Source organism: Anopheles coustani, chromosome 2, assembly GCF_943734705.1.
Source record: "Anopheles coustani chromosome 2, idAnoCousDA_361_x.2, whole genome shotgun sequence".
Lineage (NCBI taxonomy): Eukaryota > Metazoa > Arthropoda > Insecta > Diptera > Culicidae > Anopheles > Anopheles coustani.
In genome coordinates this window covers 34792495-34810295 of record NC_071289.1, presented here as the reverse complement: position 1 = coordinate 34810295, position 17801 = coordinate 34792495, and the positions used below count along the sequence as shown (strand labels likewise).

At 45.9% G+C, this 17801-nt stretch overlaps 2 protein-coding genes across 2 annotated transcripts; both read right to left on the bottom strand.

The window, feature by feature from the left end:
* Positions 1-6767: 6767 nt before the first annotated feature.
* LOC131262914 (37 kDa salivary gland allergen Aed a 2-like) lies at positions 6768-8046 on the bottom strand. Its single transcript, XM_058265011.1, has 4 exons — positions 7942-8046; positions 7672-7887; positions 7209-7616; positions 6768-7128 (listed from the first exon to the last, which is right to left on the bottom strand). The coding sequence occupies exons 1-4, from the start codon at positions 7990-7992 to the stop codon at positions 6862-6864; spliced, it is 942 nt and encodes a 313-aa protein (XP_058120994.1). The 5' UTR covers positions 7993-8046; the 3' UTR covers positions 6768-6861.
* A 1490-nt stretch (positions 8047-9536) lies between these two features.
* On the bottom strand, positions 9537-10840 carry LOC131263907 (37 kDa salivary gland allergen Aed a 2-like). The gene is made up of 4 exons (XM_058266187.1): positions 10716-10840; positions 10433-10648; positions 9960-10367; positions 9537-9892 (listed from the first exon to the last, which is right to left on the bottom strand). The coding sequence occupies exons 1-4, from the start codon at positions 10770-10772 to the stop codon at positions 9626-9628; spliced, it is 948 nt and encodes a 315-aa protein (XP_058122170.1). The 5' UTR covers positions 10773-10840; the 3' UTR covers positions 9537-9625.
* Between the last annotated feature and the right edge of the window lie 6961 nt (positions 10841-17801).

Genomic DNA, 17801 nt, shown 5'->3' with positions numbered 1-17801 from the left:
ACCGTTGACCGCCGGTTGGGTCGGTGACTTACAAGTCGAATTAACCCGCAAAGGCACGGGGTGCGCGGGGAACGCTCGAGAGACGGGCGGTCACCGTCGAGGTCCCAGCATGGGGGCCCCTTGACCGGGACGATTTCGTAACACGGGTTGCACCCGGAGACGGCACGTCGGCCACATTTTATCTAAGCGGCCCTCGGACACATCAGGCCTCGCAGAACGCTGTGATGCGCGCGGTCAAACTCCACGCAGGACGGATGGTCGACACAACCGGCACCATTCATTTTCGGCTCGGCGGGGATACATGTATTTGGGATCGGTGCGGGGTGAGTGAGTGAAAAATAATCGTAAAATTAAATAAAACCACTGCACCGGTTGCCGCATTCGATGCCGTAGTGGGTTTTCTTGTCGTTTTTTTCTGGTGCCGACAGAATGCACCTCGCGATGAAGCGCAACGCAACGTATGACCTCCTGGTGTTTGTGGGGACGAGAAAAAAAATCAAACCACATAGACGCCGCACGGAATCGAGTGATGTACGATTTATTTTTTCTCCACGGGCTCTAAGTTTAGTATGATAGCTGGGTAAATATGGACGGCAAAATAAGTGCAATGCCTGCCCGCTTTCGAGCAGGATTTGTTGTGTTTGGTTTGAGCGCTCCTTATGCACCCGACAACGAAACAACTTTGGAAATGGGGCGCACCTTCTCGAGGGACATCGCCCGGACGGTGGGAAATATGCAAACCGCACATTCCGGGTGAATTTGTGTGAATATAGAAATAAACACACAATTCGCGATACACACTCCATATTATGCAATCGTATGAACTAACTTTACTCCGAACGATCAAAACCGAACCTTAATCCTTCCATTTCAATAGAAACGCCAAGAACATCATAAATAGATCCCTATTGGATTGATTAGATGATAGATTTTTTTTTCTTTGCCTCCATCTTCAATCAAAGACAGATCAATCAAAGTCGCGTGCGCCGCGTGGCTTAGGTCATTCATCATCGTACTGACCACTTGGTATCGTCCGAAACCGATAAACCTTCCAAACATTAAATTTATCAAACTCGCCAACCTAGGTTTATCACTTCGGAGAAAAGAAGCGGTAGGAAGCATCACCTACCATTCCTAGCTATCGTCTTTCCTTTCCTCGTTCTACGAATGTAAATGTGAAGCAGTTTGTTGGTGTGTACCTAAGAAATGTTGTTTTTTTCGCGTGCAAATACACAAAACTTAGCGCACGATGATAAGAACGGTTCGGTGTACGATACTTATCGAGTGTAAACGTTGCCAGCTAGACAGCGTAGCGTCTTAGAATCGCCGCAAACACCACCGTGAAAGATAGAGGCCACCACGATGGGGACGTTTAAAGGGATTCCCAGACGACGGCCGTAGTCACCGTGGCGTTAAGCTGATAAAGCATAAGCGATATGAAACACTCATGCTGAATACTACGTAGTTTGTTATATCAGTTGAGTTATGTATAATAATTTTTATGATAACCTAATTGTCTAAATTGTTTAAAAGTCAATTTTTATTATTTTTCGAATAGAATATTTCGTTTCATAATAAATTTAAAGGATGAAGCAACTGCTGTGCAAAGTAACTAGCTGAAAGTTTTGGTAACATTACCCAAAAAATACAAAGAATAAGAGAAATCCAGTTATTTTATAGGCCTGATAATGTTTACCATTATTGTTCAGTTAGCTGTGAGTGAAAGTTTAACAATTTTTACAATTTGAATTGATGCTGCAATGTGTTTTATGTAATGCCTTCATTTAGAGGTTTCCATCTCATCTATCAATTTTTGAATGTCTTAAATCTCTGACAACTAAACAGACTGTAAAATGTTACTGATTTAGGAAATTTAAAAACTATTCAAAATAAGATGAATGAATGATAAATATTGCATGTTATCTCATCACTTCTGGTAATCGGTAGTAATAAAAAGGACAATATTCTCTATCACAACCGCTCAGAATTCACTTGCTCCCGTTTCGGCCGGGAAGTGCTCTTGAATGGAGGCGATAATCTTTTCCCGCTAGCTTCTCGCACTATCACCCAAAACCATCTCCACCCTTCGCGCGTTGAAAAGAAAAACTGAACCCGTTTGCAAACGGGTCAATTTTAATTCGTTTTCATCCCGATCTCAAGCGCGCCCCGTCTCGAGACGTGTAGACCGGTAAGTAAGCTAATAAATTGAAACCGTATCTTCCCGGCAAGGGGTCACGTTTCGCGCGTGGACAAAAAAAAAATAACCGGGGCGCAACTGGTGCGCAGCCACCCCGCATGGGGGCGCGGTTCAGCTCGGGGCGCGCACACTGGCACTGCCCGCTCGGCACCAGGGGTCCATTAATCAGTTCGGTTTTGATAATTTTGTTTACACATTTTCTGCATACATCCGCAGATTCCCAACCTGGACGGGGAAGGAGGCGGCTGGACCAAAGTGTCGCAGAACGTTATTTAATGCCTCCCAGCGGCCAGGGTTGGTCCCGCTGGCCGATGCAGGGGATGACGATGACAACGTCTGCAAATGATCGCTCTCGGTGAACTGCGAGTGAGATAGTGAGGAAATGTGGGGAAAAGGGGGCTCGAGCGCGGGATTCCTCGAGGTATGAAGAAGGTGTAATGGAGCTGATAGGAGTGCGCAGTTGTCCCTGGCTCGGAGAGTGGTCCGGTGAGGCGTCGTCCAATTCTGTCCCCAGAGGCCGATGCAATATGATCTCGCACGCCGCAACCGACCGAAAGCTCAGTGCCCACCATCACTTGACATCAAAATGCTTTTAATTAATTAGCGTTTAGGGGAAGCCGGGCGGCACTAGCCGGGCTGTATGCGCCTATGCTCGCCCTTATGTGTACTCACACACACACTCACGCCCGGTGCACCGGCACCAAAGTGCACCCAGAGTGCACCCGGACGAGAATCGGCCAGAAGCGGCAGTTGCAGCTGCGCAAAAAGAAAACGACGGCCTACAGACCTTGGTCGTCCGACTCCGGGAAGGAAACTGGATCGACCAGTTGGGGCGTCACCGGCGGACCTTATGGGCCGGCAGCGTCCCGGCGGTGCCGCGTTGCCAGTCGCGTAATCCATTTATCACGTCCCGGTTCACGTTTGCCAGAATCGCTGCCCCGAAGTGGGAGGAAAAAATGGAAAGAGCTTCTGATAGTGCCGGAAGGGAAGCTCTTGCCACTTGGACCCTATCCCTCTTATCGGCTAAAACCGGTTCGACAAAGGGACCGTTGAGTGAGATCCGACGGCAGGGTTCGAGATAAGTGGGTACCTCGAGGGCAAGTGTTGGAAGACGCACATGCTCGGTGGATGAAGTTGTGGGAGACTATCTAGAATTCTATTCTCCAAAATTTTAGACTATGTAGTGCTTTCTAGACAAGCAAATTCCTAAGCACTTCAAAGTATTTGAAGTCCCGGTTGGCATCAACCTTTCTCACGGCTAATTGATCAATTAGGGGGCCGACGTTTCCCACCGAGAGCTGCTCCCCAACCCGGCGGGAGTAGCGGACACTGATCCCATCGTCGTTCGATCGTTGACACTGATCCCCGACACAACATTCCACTTGTTCAATCGGATGTTTGACTACCTCCAAAAAAATGCGTTCCCCTCTGGGCAGCAAATGGAGCCTCTGGATCTCACAGAGCTTTTGGGAAGGCAAATGTGAGTCATCGAGCGCACGGCGACTGCGAACTGGTTTAACGGTGATTGAGGGATTAGCAAAAACACCTTCCGTGGCGAATGGGACGTCGCTCCCGGTCGGGAAATTGGCACAAAATGAACGTTTTGCTAATCCAATTTTAGCACGTTTGTTTTGCGAAACCGTTATTCCACAGTCCAAACCAACTTGATTTTCAAGAGAACTATTTTTCGAGGATCTTGTTCTTTACTGCCAACCATTCTTTCAGTTCAACTCCGTATTTCCAGAATATCTTACAGTTACATGTGTATGTTGAAATTGGCATCATAAGAGACTCGTTTTGAGATATTTGCTACTAGCTCTACTCTAATAAACTTCTTTCTTCACACGGGCATAAGAAGTTTAGTAACTCTAAACATTTGTACATGTAATTTCCCTCAAGACACCCAATCGGGAGCGTGTGACGACGGCCGGATCAATATAATTAAGATCGTGACCTGTCATCGAGCAATATTACAATCACATTCCTTTCTTCGTCTCACCGAGATTCGCCTTGGCATCTCGGGTATCCAACGCCACCATTCGCTCTCCTCCCCAAAAACCCGGAATCCTTCTCCCCAAATATTTTAACCACGGAGTGTTGCACGGAGGTGCAACCGATCTCCATAAAACTTTCCCAGGACCCTGTGCCGACTCGCGGGACGCTCATCGATCTTGCGCATCGATTAATCTCGGTGTGAACAAACTTCACCACGCGAGGCGAGACAAAGAGAGATGTAGCATGTTAAAAGCAGCAGAAAGAAACAGGCCGCTACGATATCGTCGCATGCGAGACCTCCCAGCGGGGAAAGGCTCGATTCGATTACGTCCTAGACGGGCCCGCCGGGATCAACCTGATGAACGTTTGGTTTCGGAGGTTCCCAGCCGACGCCACCGCCGTGATCATGAAAGTGATCTACTTTTCGTGCTTTTTCGAGCGGAGAGCGGGTGGAAGGGCAGGTCGGTAGGGCGATTATGATGATCAATTATGCAAAACGCAACCGATCGCGTTGAGAAAGCATGAGCGAGTGGGGCGGGCTGCAGTAAGCGGACTATCTTGTCCACATCGTTGGGGTAGATAAATTCGTGGATCGCGAGTCAGCCAAGCTTGAGCACGAGCATTCTCCGAAAGCTCAGCAACGCACTGCCCCCGAAGATTAGTGTCAAGCGTGTCGGTTGGTTTTTTGGAGGCTTCGATCGGAGGAGGAGCGAGTTCGGACATCGATCGTCAGGAGTTCGAGTTTGTTTACTGGGAGCACCATCATCTGATGAAATTGACTTGGTGATACACACGTCGAACGTGTTGTCGTCGGTGCCGGCGTCATGTTGTCAGTTTCGGTTAGCCACAGCGGCAAAGCCTTGGGAGCGCTGAAATGTGGACAGACCTGTGGGAAATACGAAAGTATTGTCGTTTAGGCTGCGACTTGCTTGGTAATAAACAGTTTGGAATGAAAGTGATATGTTTAAGACTGTTTAAGAGGATCAGAAGATCGTACCGATTGGTTCTCAATGGGAATTTCTTTTTTCAAGTAGGTGCACGCTGTAGACTTAACGTGCATATCTATGATTCCGTAAATTAGGTTCATGTTTACATCGCAGTTCACAATGGAATCAGTCCGTGCTCCACTTGTGACCAATTCATCACGTTGATTGTGTGAAATAATTTACCTAACTCAGCAAATCATATTTATTCATTTGCGGACACAAACTCACCTAGCCTTCGAGGCCGCTTCCTGCCTAGAATGAAACCCTGTTACCCTGAGCCAGAAGAACATTAACACGGAGCCTTTCGGTAGACCGCCAATTTAGCTTCGCGTGGAGGCAACGTCAACCACTACGGCGCGGGACGGCGGTGCAAACGCGATCATAAATCAAACTCACCCGGCGACATAATCTACGCCAGGGCCTGTGGTCGCGTGCGCTGCTCGCGCTAGCCATATATTTGTTTACTAATTAAATAGACCTACTAAGCAACTGTAAATCAAGCAAGTGAGGCAAAAACGCACGGCCTACCCAGACCGTCCAGTGTGCGCCTATCGCGATCCGATTAGTCGATGTTTGAGTGGAAGATAGGACGTAGAAAAAAAGTAAATCGTTAAAGAAATGTGCCGCAAATCGGAACGATATCACAGCTAATCAATTGACATATTTAAAAACGGTGCCGAATCCAAGTCCGCCGCAGAAGGGTTGGGCATCGCGGCGCCGCCTCGGGGTGCGTCGTCTCGGAAGTGCACGGTTTGAAGTGCGCGAGCAGATAACTAATTTATAATTTATATTTATCATTGCCAGGCACGCAATTACATCGTTCGTGTAGATGTAAGCGGACAGATAGAAGGTATGCAAATATCATAAACCGCCCCAAACTTCGACCGCTTGGCCACTGGGCTTCGATATCGCGCAAGATAATGCGGCCTACCGCTGCTAGTTCTGTACAGAAGGCACAAATCATTCGACGGACAGCGATCGGGTGGTCGATTTATTGACCACCCCGAATCGGTGATTTCTTCGTAGTAGGAACGACGACTCGCGACCACTCCTTGCCAAACGGACTAGCTTGTTATCGTGGCAGGCCAATGAACCTTCCAGTGGGAAAGCAGCTGTCCCTTCAAGATGGGCTCGGCCGTCCCATTTGTGAACGTCTTCCAAAGCGGCACGCGTTTGGGTGATAATTAAATCGACTTATATTTCACTCCTGCGACACGTGGCACCAAGGTACAAAGTGTTTTCCGGGTAAGGATGAGTAGCATAGGAATAGAAGCCTAGTGGTGGAGCGTTTGTTTGGAAGCGCTGACTCACTTGCACCCCAGAAGGTAGGGTCTGGACAAGCGGGCGCCATAAAGTACTTCCGCATATCGTTACGTTCACCCTGGTTGATTTTGATCATGGTGGTTCTAGATAGCGAATTTCTTTTAACATACTCACCAAGCATAGATGGGAGAAGGGTGGGCGTGCTTAACGTTCTCCACTTTGTGTCTCCCAAATAATGTAGCAATGGTTTAAATAGAGAATCTAGTTCAAAGTTCATTTCTTCATTTGCATCATTTTTATGCGAGAACTAAAACAAGAACACAGGGTTGAGTTGCAACAAACTTCATTCTCTGTTATATTGATCCAAAAAGCAAGTAATCCGATGGGTTTTCAATATGCCGCAAGGTCTCCAGCATCTATTTAGCAAACTGTGGCATCAGCTTTGGCCACCTCTGCCGCTACCGAAGCTGGATCATATACCTTGCCTTGTACCAGGTAAGCATAGTTGGCGGAACGAACCTCGCGGAAGTCGAAAGCTTTCTTGAAATCTTCCTTCATTTCGCTGTTAACCAGACACGTGTAGTAATCATAGGCCCTGCCACCTCTACATTTTAAAAGGGTCAATTTAACATTCCCCTCGAGGTCGCCTTTGTTGACGAGTTTGAAGTCCCGAACGATTTCATCAACCTGGATTAATAAATTGAGATTACTTTTCAGCGTAAGCAAGAAAGATTTAAAAGTTTCCCAAAACGAGCTCATCAACTTACATTTATACCATTTTCGTTCATGTAGCGAAGTCCTCGGAAAATGCAATCGATGGAGTCCTTCAACTGTGCGCTTCCGGTGAGTTCGTACTGCCGAGCCTTGCACAGGTCGTCCTTGTTGCTGTCCCCATAAACGCGCTTCTCGCAGTACGCAAAGTAGGACTCTCCTTTTTTCTTTATGCTTGGATCTGCGGCGTAAATCTTTGCCACTCCTTCGACGGTGCCATGGTAAAGCTGTCGTATTACACCAACAAAACGGTTGTGAACTGGCAAGTAGGCGTTGTACACATCAGCACAACTACCACTGCCGGCGTTGAGTTCAGAAACTGCCTGCTTGAACTGCGCCACTTCATCATCGTTGGCTCCGATGATCGATCTATAGGCTTCATGTTGGGTGATGATTCTGTTGGACTGATGATATAATATTACTCACAAGAAGTTCATCAAAATTAGATAGAAATCGTACCCTAAACTCTTTATCCTTGCCATCGTACACTCCTAAACCTTCGAGGGCGCACTTGGTGTAGCACTGGGTTATCGCATCGTTGGGTTCCAGCTTAAACTGGTGCCAATTGGTGATGTATTCAGCTCGGCTAGGTCCGGATGGAAGGTTATCCTCCTGACATCTGGTATAGATAAAAAGGGCTTGCTCGGGATTTAACGCCTTCCACTGGCCTTGAGCCTGTAAACAAACGTAGTGTGACACAGTTGAAAATATTATGATCTATCAACTTACATTTGCTCCGTGGGCAATAAAAAGCGCACACAAAATCACAATTCCGATCATTGTTGAATCTACGAGATGCTAGCAAAGCAACCCACTGGTGATTGCAACCGACAGTATACCGGTTTTATACTCAACCGTGTCCTGCTCAACGATTGAGAGCGTACACCTGTTGCACGTTAGTAACAATGATTAATTAGATGTTGAACTTCCCTTCTGCTTGCTCTGAGAGTAGACTTGAAGTGACAAGAATAAATATAACGAACAATACGGGCTGTACATGTTTGGATTCTAACATCAGTTTTGCAACTTTGTTTGCTGGTCTACTTTATGTATCTTGATGTAGATCGAATGAGAGTTGCTTCAGTTCTTGTAAAGATGATTGAATCTGATATATCTAAACTGACTAAGTATTAATTGAGTTAGTTTTTTCATCAATCCTGTAGAGCGGATGTATTGTCTAACTCCGTTCTTCTTCTTCTTGGCGTAACGACCTCTTGGTCATGCCTGCCCTTTAAGGGGTTACGAGACTTGTTTCCCTGTTGTACGTGGATAGTCAGTCCTCTCGTATAGGGGAGGGTCCGGTCTCGGTTGGGATTCGAACCCACGCCGTCGAGGTGGTGAGCCTCGGCGCTCATGGACCGATTTTCTAACCGGCGCTTCCGCTCGGCTGTCGCGGACCCCCATCTGGACATTATCTGGAGAATAATTTAAAATAATACTATAGTTAAAGGACGCTTTGATTTCTTTAACAATTTCCGACTGACTTAAGATTCCGATTTATTTTCCGATTATTTCAATAAATCCATTGCCTATATGATGCGAAAGGTAATTCGCATTTCCTTTTCCATTATTTGCATGATTTAGTAAATGAACTCTTCAGAAATTCAAACAAATTAGCTAATCAATCTAAAACAGTTAAAAAATATCGCTTCTTTTTGTTCATTATGGAATCTAAGTCCTAAACGGCGTGTGCATTGGATACTAGTTTTTAAAAATAGTTTTCTTCGCTAAATTCTTTTTTCTTGGAATAAATTCAAATCTACTCTATGGTTAAAAGAGATGGTCACATAATGCATTTAAAATCATTCTAATTATTCAATCCTTCAATTAATTTGGATTGGATGCGATTAGGAAAACAATTTACACGGGTATCAATGCACTATTTTACCGGTGGTTCGTGAATCAAAAGCACTTTGAAAAAACGAACGATCAAACGAAAACATATTCTAACGAAGCTTTAAATTTGAATATTAACAATGATGGACAATATCAGTATAACAAAAAAATTAAAGAAAAATCAAAGAATACCAAAATGAGTACCGTACCAAAATGAGTACCGTACCAAAATGAGTACGAGTATAATACCGGTCTTTACATTTGGTCTTAGGTTTTCACCCTAGGGTTCCCTTAAGCTCGGGGCCCACGTGACTACTCAGTCCGCTCATACGTCGATCTGCCACTGGAGATGCCTCAGCGCATATTAGCCGTGTTTTAACAGGTGTCCGCACTTCAATCCTTTTTGTCAAATTGAACTGTTTTGAAAATCTTTGAATGAAATATTGTTTAACGTTTTTCAGTTTGGTAATTTACTAAACATGATAATGTATTTTCAAATTCAAATTTTTATTTGCCTTTTCTACTTTTTATTATTGCTTTGCTGCACGGATAACATAACATTACCATTTTCAACTAATTAGCAAACCTTAGCGTCAGCTTTAGCCATTTCTTCCTTCACCTTGGCGTGATCGTAGACGTTTCCTACCACTAAATAGGAATAATCTACCGAGCGGATCTCTCGAAAATCGAACGCATTTTTGAACTCTTCCTTGACATCGCTCCGCAGAAGGCAGGAATAAAAATCGTACGCTGTATCACCTGAACATTTCGAGAGTACCGATCGCACTTGAGACTCGAGGTTGGCTTTGTTAACCAGTTTGAAGTCGCGAACAATTTCATCAGGCTGTAATAAAAGGCATGGAATAAGCAAGGGATAGGAAAATGTTCAAATATTTCTCAAAAGCACTTACATTAAATCCATTCTCATTGATGTATCTAAATCCTCGGAAGATGCAATCGATTGCCTGCTTCAATTCGTTGCTTCCGGTCAGCTCGTACTTCCGAGCTTTACACTCATCTTTCTTATTTTTGCCTTTCCAGGCCCGCTTCGCACAGTACTCCATAAACGATTCGCCTTTCCGCTTTACATTCGGATCCGCTTCATAGATCTTGGCAGCTACGGCCGAAACACTCAGGTAGACTAGTTGACTGACATCGTGGAACTGTTTGAGCACCGGCAAGTACGTGTTGAACACATCAGTGCAACTACCACTGCCGACTTTAAGAGAAGCAACCGCCGCTTTGTACCTGGCCACTTCATCATCCTTGGCTCCAGTGAACGCCTTGAACGCTTCATGTTGTATGGTGATTCTTTTGGACTGTTATGGAAAGTGTGAAGATCTATAATGGTCTGGGAAATAGTGGCGACCTCCAACTAGCATACCCGGAACTTTTTGGCCAGTGGATCGTAAAGCTGAATACCCTCCAGTACACACTTAGCAAAGCAGTGGGTCGTTTCGTCATTGGGCTCCAGCTGCCACTGTATCCAATTCTTCACATAGGCTGCTCTTTTAGGTCCGGCGGGCAGATTATCCTCGAAGCAACGCGAATAGACGAACCGCATTTGCTCCGGATCCAGCGCATTCCAGGCGGCAGCAGTCTAAAACAAATTCCTATGTTCGTAATTCAACAACTTTGATAGAATAGGATAAGAGGGTTACTCTTACATGAGCTGCGAGATTTAAACTCGAAAGTGCAAGTAGGATTGTTCCTGATGTAATCATTGTTACAGACTGTTCACTCAAAGCTTGCAAGGGAGAGTTTATATTGGTTCGCGATCATCTGTTGTACGATATTCCAGAGCCACTGATCAAACCTATACGTTCCTGCATTTCAATCCACTTTGTTTGAACAATCAGTCGCAGATGGACAAAGCAAATATAGCATTCCTTTCTCTTATATCGTTTACCTCTGGTGACGGGTTGTTTGTTCGTTCGCCACGTTTCCTCTAGTGAAGGTCATTTGTCTCTGCTATAGACATTTTGCAAAATGATCAACTCCCCAGCACGTTCGGTTTTCGCAAAACCCTCACGGGGACTGATAACGAAAACAGGTGATTTCCTGCCACGCCTCTCTCGTAACAACGGTCAGGTGGGAAATCGATTGATCTTCCTGCGATCCGCCCCCGGGGCCAATCACTTCGTTAGCATTAATTAGCAATAAATTTGTCAAAGAAGCGGCTCTCGCAGTCCGTGAGAGTGGCTTTTCTCCGGTGCGGCGTAAACAGTAGCGATCGATAAGAAACCGCTTTCCGCGTGAAGTCGGGTATGTGTGACGCCATGACGCCGTGGGAGGGGATGCTGAGAAAACCTGGAGACGACAGCGATTTATGATTATTAATTTCCCTCCGAGTTGCCCTCCGGCAGCGAAAGGGACGGTCTTCCAAAAAGGAGAAATAATAAAATGTGGGACGGCAGAAACAGCTGTAAAAGAGTAACACTAGCGTCGGTAACCATCTTCCATCTGGTGCGGAGTGATTGTTGTCCATGTTTTCCCACTCGACCGTTGAACGACCGTTACCGTTTCGCATGCAAAAATCTGTGCCGAATCTTCGGTGCCACGCTTCGCATAAATTGCCACCCGGCTTCCGCCTCGGGCCAGGAGGAAGCAACAATGGGCACAATCGGAAACACGGACACGGAACTAATCCCCAGGAAACGGTTGGCGCGTAATCCTTTCCGAGCGTGCCGGCTCAAGGCCACCTTGCCGCGCGGGAAAAACAGGTTCCGAGTGCTCGAATCACATCCACTTTGCACCAAAGCTAATTAAATATTGCTCGTCAACCAGTGGCCACCGCCTGCCGGGAGGGTGGAAAAGCGTCCTCCCATCCGGGGGTGAAGGGCGAATTTTTGCACCGACCTGATACGAGGGAACGAAGCAAAAAGGGGAAGGATCGAATGCACCAGCGTTCGCACACTCACCGTAGTGCGCGTTCCGGTAATCAACCCCTAAATTGGACGGAAGCTGTTTCTGAAAGGTGGCAAACGGTCAGGCGTATGGTTTGCTTATGTAAACGGCCACGATTGAACAAAAAAAAAGGATAAAAGGGGAAAGAAACAGCAGCGTTAGAACATATTGAATTCCTGCTAACCTCCAGTCAACCAACCGTCGAACAACCGCGGTTCAGGTCGACACTCTTATCCCGATGATTCACAAACCAACCATCCCGACATGGCGGTGACGTTCGGTTCGAACGTTGGTGATCATCCCTTTTGCCTGCTTGCGGGGTGAGCCCTCTCATCCCCTTACGGAAGGGTGTGTGCCGAGGGATAACGCTTGTAACGCGGGATGGACCGAAAAAAAATAATAAAACCATGATGCGTGCATGCGTCTGCGAAATGCAAACACTTGGACGCGCCCGGCATCATCCTGGCATCGCTGGGAAAAGACCATTTTAATGGCATCCGAATAAAGCAAAAAAAAAAAAAATAGGGAGGAAAACCATCAATCCCCGCGTGGAACACGGAGCGGGGCGAAAGAACCGTTAAAAGTTTATCCCATCGCACGCGTTCCACGCTTCCGGATGACGCTCAATGCAGCGGAAGCGGCGAAATGTGAGAAAAGTACACCAACACCGGCTGCGCCTTAAATAGAGCCATAAACGGTTGAGGAGTTAAAGCGAGCGTTCGGGTGGGAAGCGTACGGTGGAAAACTCCCAGGGACCGGGGAATTTATTCCACCGAAGAGGGGAAAGGACGTCGACTATTTGTCGTCGGGTTTGGTGCCGAGGAACCTGCAGTACACAGCCGTCGACGAGGTGGACGTTTTTTCGGCGTTCGAGATGCGCGGGATCCGATTTGAGGCCGCGCGTCGTTTAATGGGGTGAAAACATAGTGCTTCTCCGGGTGATGGTGATTGTGGTGGGAAGAGGAATTGATTCCGGTAGCGGCTGCTCGATTAGGGGCCCTTCGTTAGCGCTGGTTGAAGGGCATATGTTGATTTTCGACAATACGGTCCGTTAAAAGGTCGTTGTTTGGTGTACTTAAAGTTAAAATGAAATGGTGTCGCGGCGAGGGCCGATTGGGTGAGAAAGAATCCAAAGTTTATGATGATTTGCGTTGGTTGATGGACAGCCAATAATAGGAAAGGCATTAATTGCTATGTTTCATAATTACTACTCGTACTAAATAGAGTAGTACATAATTTAGTACCGTCGTACTAAATATAAGATGTCATACAGTTGAAATTTAAATTAATGATAATTAATCGCCGGAAGAACAAAAATGTTTGGTAATGGTTTTATAAAATGAAAAAATTAAATCATGTTGCATAACTAGTTTTACTTGAGTAAATGCGTTCGCAAATTAATTAATCATTAGTTATAGGATAATGGAACCAATAGTTGCGCATTTAGTCGTGTAACTAAGAATATAATGCAATTTATAAATGTCAAGAACACAATATTTTATGTATTTATACTAATTATAATCGAATCTACATTATTCTTTTGAAAAGCATCTATTTTCACCGCTTACCATAAAAAATACATGAAAAAATCGGGTTTCAGATTCGGGTACCAGATTTAACGTTCCTATCATCAGTAGAGACTCCATTTAGTTATCCGCCAAATTTGATCCTCATTTACGTATTTCATCCATGAGAAAATATTTCTTTTTGAAAAGACCTTGTCAAATTTAATTAGTCCTTCTTTGAATTTACCCTTAAGGTTACCATTTGCTTGAATTTCGATAAGTTCAAATTGTAATTCGTTGGAACTGCTTCAAATGGGTTTTGAAAAATTCTTATTTCAACTGTTAACTAAGAACTGTGGCTTTGATTGTTGTTAAATTTATTTTCTGTAGCTATTCTAAAAATTTCGAATAATTACGGAATAAGACACTAAGGACGGAATTAAGATTCTCCCGTCCTTGAAGCTTAAGATTTAGTAAATTTAAGTGGTTTGTTATGTCTGCCACAAATGTCAATTTTCAAAGCCAGTTTTGATCACGTAGCAACCTTTGTACCTAAAAGTTCTATAACATCCTTTCTTATTTCGGGCATTCCGGTCAACTGCTTTCCACAACTTAACCATCTCACTGTCGTGTAATATTGATCGAATATCGATCGAAATCTCAATAGAAATCGATGCTTTAGCTTTGCGGGTCGAACGGGAGAGTCTCGCGGATCACCGGGAGGGTCTCGCGCATCGTATTTGTCTCATAAATCAACCTTGACACCTTGATTGAACAAATATGAATTTTTCTAGCCTTTATTCATTACGGGGTTGAAAGGTTTATCTTTGTGTTCAACTTCATAGAAGATCAAAGAACATTTCATACTTGAACAAATATCGATATTGTATTTATTTCGTCGTAGAACTAGGATTTTATTGCACTATAACCAGTATGAGAGAACTTTCCCGAAATTCGAATAGATATTTACTGCAGGTTCTCACAAGGGATCAACACGGCCAGAAACCTTCTCCTCAGCACAATCGCAACCGATGTGCGAAACAAATTCGTGCCTTACCGAAAGTGGTTCAACGTGTTGCCTGTACAGTTGTAAATAGAATTCATTTGGCGCCAATCGGGACAAGTCGTGGCGTATTGGTTGGCTTCTTTCCTCCTTCTCCAAAAACCCTCTTCCATAGACCTCTTACCACGGACTAAAAACAATACATTGGTGAATCCTCCCGCGTGACAAATTAGTGGTTAATACATCTGGTTCCTTTTAAAATCACGAATCTGGTGTTGGTTCGTTTGTGATTTTCTGGTGAACCAGCAAACCGAGAACCACCACAGAACGGACGAACGTTCCAACTCCTCTCGGTAGGATGATCGTGCCCGGTAACAGATGTGGTCTCATCTTGAAACAAATTACTTCCCCGAACATTCTCCCACAGCACTTGCAACAAACAGCGTGAACGTGGAGCCAGTTGCATTTTCCGAAAGGCCCGATCGCTTCCCTAATCGGAGCACCACCGGAGAAAAGATGGGAACACAATCGTAGCACAATCGCAAAACGGTGCCACCATCGCGGGGGAGTCGGAATCGGTGATCATGCTGATGTCTCTATATTATTATGTCACGATCTGGTGCAGCGATTCGACCGTGGGGTAAAAGTTGTTGGGAATCGTATCGATATCGATTGGGTCATCCCGTGGCAAAGAATGCGATTCGATCGATCGCTGAGAACTTTTTCCTAAAACTTAAACATCCCGAGTGCTTTCAAATGTGTGTGTGTGTGTGATCTGAAACCGCGCACGGAGGGTAGATCCGTTGCTAGAGGGTACTCCCGTTGCGCCTTTCCTGGCTGTGTTGTGAGTTGTTGGCTGTTGCAAAATAACTTAATTACCGACCATTTCTCAGGCAGGCCCGGGAAAACGTGTCGATGGGCGCGGGTTAGGACTGGTGGCTAATGGCCAACAAGGAACACCGAAAGAAACATGAAAGTAATGCGAGGATTAGTAGCCAGAGTCAGTCTTCTCGTGCCCGGCTGGACGTTCCGCACCCAGACTGACCCAGTGCATCAGTCCCCTCGTCAGAGTTCACGGGACTTTGGAAGGAATCGAAATCAATCCGTCGACATCGTCGGTTTTCGCAATTGTTCACAACAGCAACAAACAGAGGGGAAAAAAAGGAAAACCCTTACAACACACAACACAAAACACAGCCGAAAGAACATGGCATTATTGACCGATTAACGCTAATATAGATTTTACGATTTCGATTGTATCCCCGGCCCGGTGACGGAGGCCGACAAGGTGGGCCTTGTTTTATGGCGTATCTATGTTTCCATGTTTCCGTTAACCAGCTCGGGTTTCGATTGAACCCCAAGGTGTCCCAGGGGTGACTAAATATCGCGCTCGCTCCACGGTCTTTGATCCTTTGCTCCCCATCGGACTCCGTTTCGGAAGAGCCCAGCTGGTGGCTCGTTGACCGACAGTGAAAAAACTGGCCAACAAATACAAAAAAGCAAACAATCTAAAGTGAACCGATGCAACGATAGCGGAACCTACCGAAAGAGTTGGCGATTTTATCTCTACAAGCGCACAATTAGAATCTATTAGCGATTAATATTGTGACCGTCTGCGTACGTCTTTGGCCCGCAGCTGGTGGAAAGTGGAGGTTTTGGACTGGGATCTCAAAACAACAATACCGAGGCGCCATTCAGGAGGAGGAAAAAGGCACGTTCCAGCAGTTAGGTTGGAGTTCAGGGATAAGATAAATCTCCTTCGTGCGTAGACCCATTCGAGTTGAGGTGTTGAAAGATCGTAAGCAAACACACCGAAGCAGTTGGACGGCATACTATCGTGGTATAAATAAATGAATCGAGCGGTAATCGAGAGAACTATTTCAAAAAATCATTCACATATATTCAACCCGGCTTATTAAAGTTTAATGAGGCCCATAAGGCCCCGACCGAACTGGAGCTATAAACACTACGCTCACCAGCGACTGCTTTGTAAAGTCAAGGGAAACAAATTCATGCTGATATAAAACGCTCCGAGACTCGTGGTGCAGCGCCTATGCTTGGGATCAGAAATAAATCCGTACAGCTCGGTTCATTATATGAATCACTTTTAGTGGCTGCTAAAGACCCTCCGTTCCACCGGTGGAACACCGCAATATCTACGCCTCGATCGATTTCCATCGCGATCGACGAAACAGGTCCACAAATCCCCCAACCCGAAAGATAGATGCGATTCGTGGTAGCGATAAAAGGGGACCCCATATGAGCTATTCATTGCCTATCGATACACCCCAACCTGTTCTGGAGTCATTAGGGCTCGCCCCCCTGTAAGGTGCGCAAGCTACATGTGTGTGCTCGGGCGAGATTTTGAACATGGGAAATTTGCTTTTCCTTCGCTGTCGATCAGGGACTGCCACCCAGCTGAAGGAGGCTTGCATCAGGCTTTGGTCGATCAAAACGAGCCGAAAAGAAACAAAGAGTCAACCGCCTTTTGGTTGCCGATTTGCATGCATGGAAAAACGAGAACATACACCACCACCAGCTGGTGCCGTACTTTATGGTTAATTTTATCTTAATTTGATTTCGAAGATAAAAATAAATAAAACCGTTGGCAAATGGAGCAAAGCTACGGGCTGGCGCCTGGCCACCCTTTCGCGAGCTCGCGCAAACGTCATCTGGTTCCCTGCGGGTTTTTTTTCGGGGATCGGTCCCGCCGAAACGCGGGGCAACAGGTCCCGGTACACGCGAGCGAATAATTTTCGTACTCGTAGCCAACATTTTGACAGCGTCCGACCCGCCGCCAAGCGTCGGTCACGTCGATGGACCCTGCCGGGTTTGATGCTCGGTAGTCACGGCACCAACTCTGTGGGGGTTTTCGTTTGTTTTTTTTTGCCATCGGGTGCGCAACGGCAAATTGTTGAAACAAGTTATCAAAACACCGCGTTCCGCCGCTGCTCGATCGATTGAATCGCCTGCGATCGCCCAGTATGGAGAAGGGGATGCTGGTTGATGTAGATGTTAATGTGACAACCGCGCAGACCGGGGCGGCATTTCCAGGCAGCATAATGGCGTAGAGCAAGCCCCACCATCTTGCGCTTTGCCCGAGACCCTGATGAGGAGTTTATTTTTTACTTTTTTCGGAAGCAGCATTACCCTCCAGTACAACGAGCTCCGTTAGACATGAAAGGCGGCGGTTGACTGGAGCTCGGCTAATAATCATAAACCTTTCCTACCCAACCCGCCGTCCTATGGTGGTTCATTTCTTACCCGATGACGATTATGCCACAGATCGCCTATGGAAAACTGTGTTTATTTTATTCTACTTTGACACAAGTAACCCC